Source organism: Carassius carassius, chromosome 41 (genome assembly GCF_963082965.1).
Source record: "Carassius carassius chromosome 41, fCarCar2.1, whole genome shotgun sequence".
NCBI classification, from domain to species: domain Eukaryota; kingdom Metazoa; phylum Chordata; class Actinopteri; order Cypriniformes; family Cyprinidae; genus Carassius; species Carassius carassius.
Genome location: NC_081795.1, coordinates 16,185,693 through 16,194,103, shown reverse-complemented (window position 1 = coordinate 16,194,103; position 8,411 = coordinate 16,185,693). Strand labels below are relative to the sequence as shown.

Genomic DNA, 8,411 nt, shown 5'->3' with positions numbered 1-8,411 from the left:
AATATAATTCCTCTGTGATTTTCTCATTATAGGGTAGACTCTGCTATACAATTACATTTAGAATTTTTTTTTTAAACTACATATTTTTATCGTTATTGCTATTGTAGGTGTGAACCGGCCTTAACACTTTATAATAACTTTCATTAAAATGACAGAATTTTTAATTCTGAGTTAACTGTTGCTTTAATTGGCTCTATAAATGGGCATTCATTGGAAAGTTATGATTCCTTGCTTTGTTGTTTATCTGACAAACTACTGGCAACTCTGATTAATACATAATGAATAATCCAGCAGTAATTACTAAATCAGTTTATATAACGATTATATTTTAAATTCCAGTCAGATGACCTGTTTATTTGCATCACCCTCATAAATATGATTCGCCTGGTGTGATGTCTTTAAGTTTATACAGTGGCGTCATGTTCATTTGCACATGATGCTTGTTGCTCAGAATGTCTTGTCATATTTGTAGCTGAGTGTTGGATCGTGATGTCAGGATGAGGACTGGCTGGCTGTAGTGTTTGACGGGGGAGGCGCTTCTGTGCTCTTTCAGCATATGTTTCCCAATAGAAAATTTCCTGTTGTCGTACGCACCCTAGATACGCGCGCGCGCTCACCTCCATCACGGGGAAGCGCGTGGAGTTGTCAGATTTTACGGAATATTCCCGAAGTAGCTGCTTGTTAGTGCGGTGATAGAGATAAATCCTGCCTTCAGCTGAATGTGTAACCCGTGTGTAATTTCAGAGGACAATATTTTGTGTGTGAGGTAAGTTAAGTCTGTTCTTTGGGTCAGAGGAACACGAGTAAACAGAGTCTACGCAACAGTGTAGGCTACTAAATACGCAGCTTTTGTGATGTTTAATGTCTTTACATTTCGTAAATGTGACTCTTTAAGTGTGTTTGTCCGACATAATTGCTTATGTTGTGCGTATTCAGGTTTAAATTGAAAGAAAAAGGAAATGCTCTTTACAGTAGGCTAACGTACGCAAAGTAAACACCATCAGTTCGCGTCCGTGGTGCGGAATAGTAATTTCCCGCGAATTCTTTTTTTTTTTTTTTTCATGTTCTTAATGAATCTTAAATTACTTTCCGTCACTAGAGTTTGAGCGAGATACTTCTTTTGTTGCACAATAGGCAGCCAACAGGTTTACCATAGGAATCAGTTGTAGACATTCTGCATTATTTCGAATTCAAATGGCTTTTTGAATTTATGTCATTGGATGCCATTGATGGAACAGTTTGATGTGCGTGACTGAGCAGATGAAGCGCTCAGTGCAACAAAATACGATCAACACTCAATCACTGGCATCAACCTGTTCCTTTTACCCCAGTGTTGGCTTAACCGTTATTATCATCGCTTAGGTTCAGCCAGCTTCCTTTAATGAATGTTTTCCATCTACCATGTTGTTCACTCTAACACATTAGCACTCAAGAAACTTGTATTAAATAAATATGCTACCTTTGACATCTCAGTTAGACTACAGGTTCCTAAGACTTCTCACAACCATTAACAAACGTAGGATAAACCAAAAAAGGCAAGTTTATATGTCCAAAAAATATTTTACAACTTCAAATCCTTGTAAGGTGCAAATTAAACATTTTACAACTTAAAATCCCTATAAGCTGTAAACTAGGGATTTCTGATTTGTGAACCAATCTTTTTGTTGGATCTTTTAAATGAATGGATTCATTCACGAAATTTCCTGAACACCCTGCTGCCATAATCTAGATTTTATCTGTAGTAAATTAAAATTTAATCTTTAAAATGTATGTTAGCATTTGAAATGTCACTAATGCTTTAGGTTGCAGCCACTTTCTGAATGAGCATGCATTATTTCATTACACTACTGACCAGATTAAACTGGTTAGAGTAAACAAGGCTAAGGTTCCCTGTTTTTCACAGTTGGTGTGGAAGAAGGGCTGCCATTTTGGGGCTCGAGTTTCTCAGCAGGTGTCTCTCATTCCCATTAATGCTTGCGAAGGTGGAATCAGACTCTGGGAGAATTTCTACACACAGCATCTGAGACCTGCAGCACTGAATCTGTGATGTGCACTAGTGTTGACAGATCCACAGACACGCACTGAGTGATGTGAGTGTATGAGGTTGACACAGCAGCCCATTACTGTCATGCCGAGAATATATTCACGCCACTCCACAGGTGGAGAAAATGAAGTACTGTTTTGTAGCAGAATAGCTTGGCTCCCGAATCGAGAAGACATCCATTTAAGATTGAGTTGTTGCTTCTAATTTAATTGTAATATACAAAGTGATGTTTGTGTGTGTGTGTGTGTGCATTTTTATAGACTTGTCCAAAGTATGTTTTGAAAAAAATAATACTAGAAGCACACATTTGGCTTAAAGGAATAGTTAAAACTCTGTCATGATATACATGTAATACCCAACCTGGATAACTTTTTTCCACCATGGAACCTGAAAGAAGATACCTTTATGCCTTTTTTTCTCCTGTACATCTGTCTCATACTCCAATATGATGCAGCAAATGTGAAAATACAGAAATGATAATCAGTTTTGAGAACCACTGCAGAGTATTGAGTCATATGGACCACTTATGTAGCCTTTTTTTGTGAAAAAAGTTTTGCATAGTTTTTCAAAATTTCTGTTGCATTTTAAAGAAGAGATCTAGTCACTTTTCCACTCACTAACTTGTATAAATAGCTGTGATAGCAGCGAGGCCTTCGAGTCTATCAGCACTTTGTGTTGCTGAGGTTCATCTTTGCTCTTATATATCAAGCCGTTATTCCTCAACACCTACAGTAGTCACTGGAGCTCTTAAAGGATTTGTTACACTCTCATGTTGTTCCAAATCCTAAGACCTTCGCTCATCTACAGAACACAAATTAAGATATTTTTGATGAAATCCTAGATTTTTCTGTCCTTGCATAGGCCGCAACAGAATTAACACATTCAAGGCCCAGAAAGGTAGTAAAGGCATCCTTAAAATAGCCCATGTGACATTAGTAATTTTTTGAAGCTACGAGAATACTTTTTGTGCACAAAAAATAAAGGCTTTAACAATTTCTTGTTCTCTGTGTCCGTCTTCAACGTGCGTTCACGACAGTACCACTACACATGCGTGTGCATTCTTCCACTTGCAAACAAGGTGCAGCACATCCAGTTTCTGGCTCCTGTGTCAGCAGCACCATACGCATGCATGGTACTCTCGTGTAGGGCTGGGCGATATATCTAATGATATGATCATGCGCATCTAGTCAGTAAATCTGGTTCTGTGATTACCGCTAAATTGCCATCACCTGCTTTCAAGTGGAACAGCATTTAATAGACAGATCTGTAGATCACTTACAAGCTACGCAATATCGCGTTCATTATCGAAGGCGATTCATCTGGTATAATGAACGCGATATTGCGTAGCTTGTCAGTGATCTACGGCTCTGTCTATTAAATGCCGCTCCATTTGAAAGCAGGTGATTTAGCAGTAATCACGGAACCAGATTTACTGACTAGATGCGCATGATCATATCGTTAGATATATCGCCCAGCCCTAATCTCGTGAACACACGTCGAAGACTGACATGAATGAGAAGTTGTTGAATAAAGTCATAACTTTATCAAATTATGGTTGAACCACTAATGTCACATGGACTATTTATCGATGTCCTTGCTACCTTTCTGGGCCTTTGACATGGTAGTTCTGTTGCAGGGCCAGAAAGCTCTTGGATTACATCAAAAATATCTTAATTTGTGTTCCAAAGAAGAACGAAGATTTTATGGGTTTGGAAGGCACGACAGTGAGTAATTAATGACAGAATTAAAATTTTGGGGTGAATTATCCCTTTTAAGTCAAATAACACCAAAGACATTTGTTCACAAGATATGCAAGAACAAATGTCATCTAAACTGACGTGACCATGTCGCCTTATTTGGTTTGAAAGCTATTTTGGGTTGATGATTCAAGTGGATTTCACATTGACACCGACTGCCCTTTTGTGTTAAGCTCACAAGCTGTGAAGAAGAGTTTGTGGGGCACCACACATGGCATCCAGACTCCATAATTTCAGTGTGAAAAAATGAGTGACAGCCAGAGAGAGAGAGACTGTGTGCCCTGTTTGAAAGGATGTTAGAGACTGTAGATGTTATTGCGATCAGATTCCCATGAGAGTGGCAGGCAGGCTGTTTTTCATTGATGTAGAGAAAGGTTCAGGGAGACAGCCAGCACGAACTGGGGCAGATGGGTTTTATTAATGCAAACACAGTAGCAGACTTCTGGGCACAAGGACTGCCATAAATTGATGATCCTTTTACCAATAAGCACCAAATCTTTACACATTGCAGGAATATGATAGGGCTCTCAATTTAAGTTATTTATATATATATATATATATATATATATTCTGAACGTACAGAAGATCCGGCCACATGTTGAATTAGAGCGTCAAGCCAGCTGTAGTTTAGCAGAGGGTGATGGTTCTGTTTGCACAGACATCAGATGTAATTCTTATTTAACATGCCTGGTTTGATATTTGTGGCATGCTAATAAAGGTCAGAGCCCCATGCATTATATTGAGAGGAATGAATGATGTAGAGCCCTCAGGCATGATGGGGAACAGCACACAAGCCATAAGTCAACCTTATGTCCTTCAATAAAAATTGCTGATGTATGAAAGATAGGCGATTAAAAACAGATGCCCTACATTCAGTTGTTTTTCATGCCTGCCAGCAACTAGACCCCCAGTAATTGGAGGAAGCAGATTTCGGCACACTAGGAATCCACAGGGGCATCTGAGGGCCTAAAATTGATGGCTGAATGAGCGTGTTATCTGAGAACATCAATGGGTACAGAACACCTTTAGCTGTGTGCCGTATTTTTTTATTTTTTTTTACAGCAGTATACTTTTGCCTGTACTCTAAACACAATGAGACTTTTGTTAGTTAACCCCCTAGAAATGCCAAGGTTTTTCGATACTTTGCACTTTAAAGTAATTTTACACATTACTAGTGTGTGTGATGTGAATATGGCCATTGTAGAGTTTAAGCAAGGCTTTTAACTAGGTATGTAAAAATGCATGCATTGTGATTGTCAATTATAATATATTATTCTTCAATTAGGGTCACTTTTTACAAGAAATCTTGAAAAAATGTTAATCTGAGTTAAAACATTTATTGTATGAATAAAGATCTGATCATGACCTTGGCGCAACCTTCGGGAGGATTTTGGTATAATGTGATGGGAATTACATTTTCCCCAAAAAAAGGATAACCTTGGAGTTGCTGCCAGGATAGCTAGCAGTTATTGAATTCATAAAAATTAATTCATGAAATAAAAAGAAATGGACTGTATCTGAAGTAAAATTCTTAATTTATTTTTAATAAATTCTTAAAACAAAGTCCAGAAAAAAAAGTTCCTGTCCCTGATTATGATTGGTCTAGCTGTATTCAAAGTTATTGTAAAATACTCTATAAACACACCTGTTGACTCATTACATCAGTATTACTGTGCCAAGTATATGTATGTAAGTATGTAATAACCTTATATAAAGACAATAAGTACTGAAGCTGTGGTTTACAGTGATTGTCCACTCTCCATTGTGCCTAACAAAAACTTTTTAGAGCATATTGCTTTATTAAATGTCTGCAAAACAAAATAATTTAATTTAAATGAACCAAACCATGACCAAGTTTATAGTTCAGAATGCATGCTTTTTTTTTTTTTTTAAAGAAATCATAATTCATTATTCTTTTTAAAGGCTTGTTCATTGTGAGACCAAATTTTGCAACCCTATTTTTAAACTGAACTATCAAAAAGATGTATTTTCTTCCAGAATACAGGCACAGGGCTGCACTCTTGTTGTGCAATACATAAAGTTTCTGTCAGATCAGGAGTGTTCGCCTATATCAGGTTTCAAGCCTTGGTCTTGGATTGATTAATAAGAGTCCTCCAGGCTCCAGTAAACACTTGCTCCGCATGGCCCCCACACTCTCATGCACAGCTCGAGGGATGGGAGTCTGACTGCTCGGTACATACAGTAATTAAATCCTTTAAAGCAGTATTCAGCCACACCAATGTTGTCTTTTACCATAAACAAGGAAGCTTCAGTCATCGACTCTGCAAAGGTCCTCATTTTTGTTTCTCATTTTTGGTGTAGGTTAAAAAAAACATGGAATCAAGTATCAATCCAGTTGTACATGTGTTTTATAAATGAGGCTCCTGGACTAACCAGAAGGTTTTAGGTTCATAACTACTACATATGCTGTAAACCAGGGGTCTCCAAACTCGGTAATGCTGTTTAGCTCCAACCCTAATTAAACAAACCTGAACCAGCTAATCAAGGTCTTACTAGGTATACTAGAAACTTCTAGACAGGTGTGCTGAGGCAAGTTGGAGCTACACTCTGCAGGTCACCGGCCCTCCAGGACAGAGTTTGGAGACCTCTGCTGTAAGCAAAGGTCCTCCAACCTTGCTCCTGGGTATCTGGCTATCATCCTGCAGACTTCAGTTCCAACCGTGCTCAAACACACCTGCCTGTAATTATCACGTAAACCCAAACACTTTGATTAGTTGGTTCAAGTGTGATTGATTGGGGTTTGAGCTGAAACCTGCAGGATGGAAGCTCTCCAGGAACAGATTTGGAGACCCTTGTTGTAAACGCTGTCTGCCTGTGCCTTTGACTAGTTATTCCAAGCAAACTGACTCTTGTTTTGTTTTAGATGTACCCAATGATTTGTATGATATCACCATTTGCTTTGAGATGACCAAGGAGAACTAAAAGACACCCTGGCACCACCTCAAGGTTTCTATTTTTCTGTCTCCTGCCTCCGCTCCTCAATGGATTCCCGAAGTCAGGGGTTCTTCCACCACCAAGATCACCATCACCAACACCACCACCGTAGTTCATTGGTGCCCACTGCTGTCCCACGACTGCTGCCCGAGACCAGCAGCCTGTTGGGGGGCATCGCCCAGATCACTCCGTCCCTGTTTCTCGGCCGGGGGAATGTGGCATCTAACCGCAGCCTTCTCCTGTCCAAAGGGATTACCTGTGTGGTGAACGCCACCATCGAGCTGCCCAACTTCAACTGGCCACACATGGAGTACGTCAAAGTGCCCCTGGCCGACATGCCTCATTCTCCGATCTTGCTTTATTTTGATGGTGTGGCTGATAAGATCCACAGCGTGGGCCGGAAACGGGGAGCCGTGTTGGTGCACTGCGCAGCTGGGGTGAGCCGCTCCGCCTCGTTCTGTTTAGCCTACCTCATGAAGTACCACAGAGTTTCCTTGGCCGAGGCTCACGCTTGGGTCAAATCCCGCCGACCAGTCATTCGTCCTAATGGAGGGTTCTGGCGACAACTCATTGAGTACGAGAGGAAACTGTTTGGCAGGAACTCTGTGAAAATGATCCAGACACCATATGGGGTCATTCCCGACGTGTACGAGAGAGACCGCAGGAATTTGGCACCTTACTGGGGCTTGTGAAGAGGGGTTTGGATTTTGGTTCAAATATAGAGGACGGGTCTTCTAAGCGATCTTTGACTCCATTGTCTTCCAGCCTCTTTACGTACATCCACGTGTCCCTCTCACCAGAGAACAAAGCCAGATGGGAGTGCTTATGTCCATTTTCAAGATGGAAAAAAGTCACTTTAAGTCCATATTTTATGTAGTCAGAAGTGATAATCCATCCTTGAATGTTGAAATAAATCTGGGTGACAATAATGTCAGTTTTGGGAGCACTTTGGGAATCAAGTGTGATGCTGGGAAACAGGAATTCAGTCCTTGGTTAAGACTTACCAATCGTAATATTGTGAGGATATTGTTTCAGTTTGGCTGTCGTCTTTGTTGAGAGGCAGCAGTCTGATTCTAATCACTGGTAGCATTTGAAATAAATATTATATTCTAAGGTGTATTTAAACTTGTGCATTCAGAAAAATACAAAAAAAGAGAGAAAACTATTGGAAGGTTTTGTGATGTTACAAACTGTTTAACAGAAAAACACTACAATATTATCTAAGTTTAGATAAGACTCATAAACTATTTATGTAAATGAAAAACAAAAAAAAACTATTATTGAACACCATGGAGGACAGTTGGCATGTGTCATGTCAGAACTCCTACAAAATGGGCCGTTTCACAAGAAGCAGAACAACAAATATGGCTTTTGCAATCGGTTTTTAATATTTAACTCAAAAGATGTTTCTTTCAGTTGTTTTCTGCAGTGAAGCAGTAATTATAACCGGAGGACATCTGTCAGAGGACTCCTAGCAAAGCTTTTACTAATACATGTAAAAAAAAAAAAAAAGATTTAATGTAAAAGAGTTCAGATTTATTTTGTGCGTTAAAATGAATAAAGGGTGGACTATTTTAATGTTTTCCCTGTGCATATTTAAGGCTTGGTATAGTAGTAATATTTGTACATATTAAAGATACCTTAATACTTGTTGA

General features: G+C 39.3%; 1 protein-coding gene across 1 annotated transcript; it reads left to right on the top strand.

Annotated features, from left to right (window-relative positions):
* Positions 1–566: 566 nt before the first annotated feature.
* Positions 567–8,334, top strand: LOC132122868 (dual specificity protein phosphatase 14-like). Its single transcript, XM_059533360.1, has 2 exons — positions 567–766; positions 6,686–8,334. The coding sequence occupies exon 2, from the start codon at positions 6,804–6,806 to the stop codon at positions 7,446–7,448; it is 645 nt and encodes a 214-aa protein (XP_059389343.1). The 5' UTR covers positions 567–766; positions 6,686–6,803; the 3' UTR covers positions 7,449–8,334.
* The last annotated feature ends 77 nt before the right edge of the window (positions 8,335–8,411 follow it).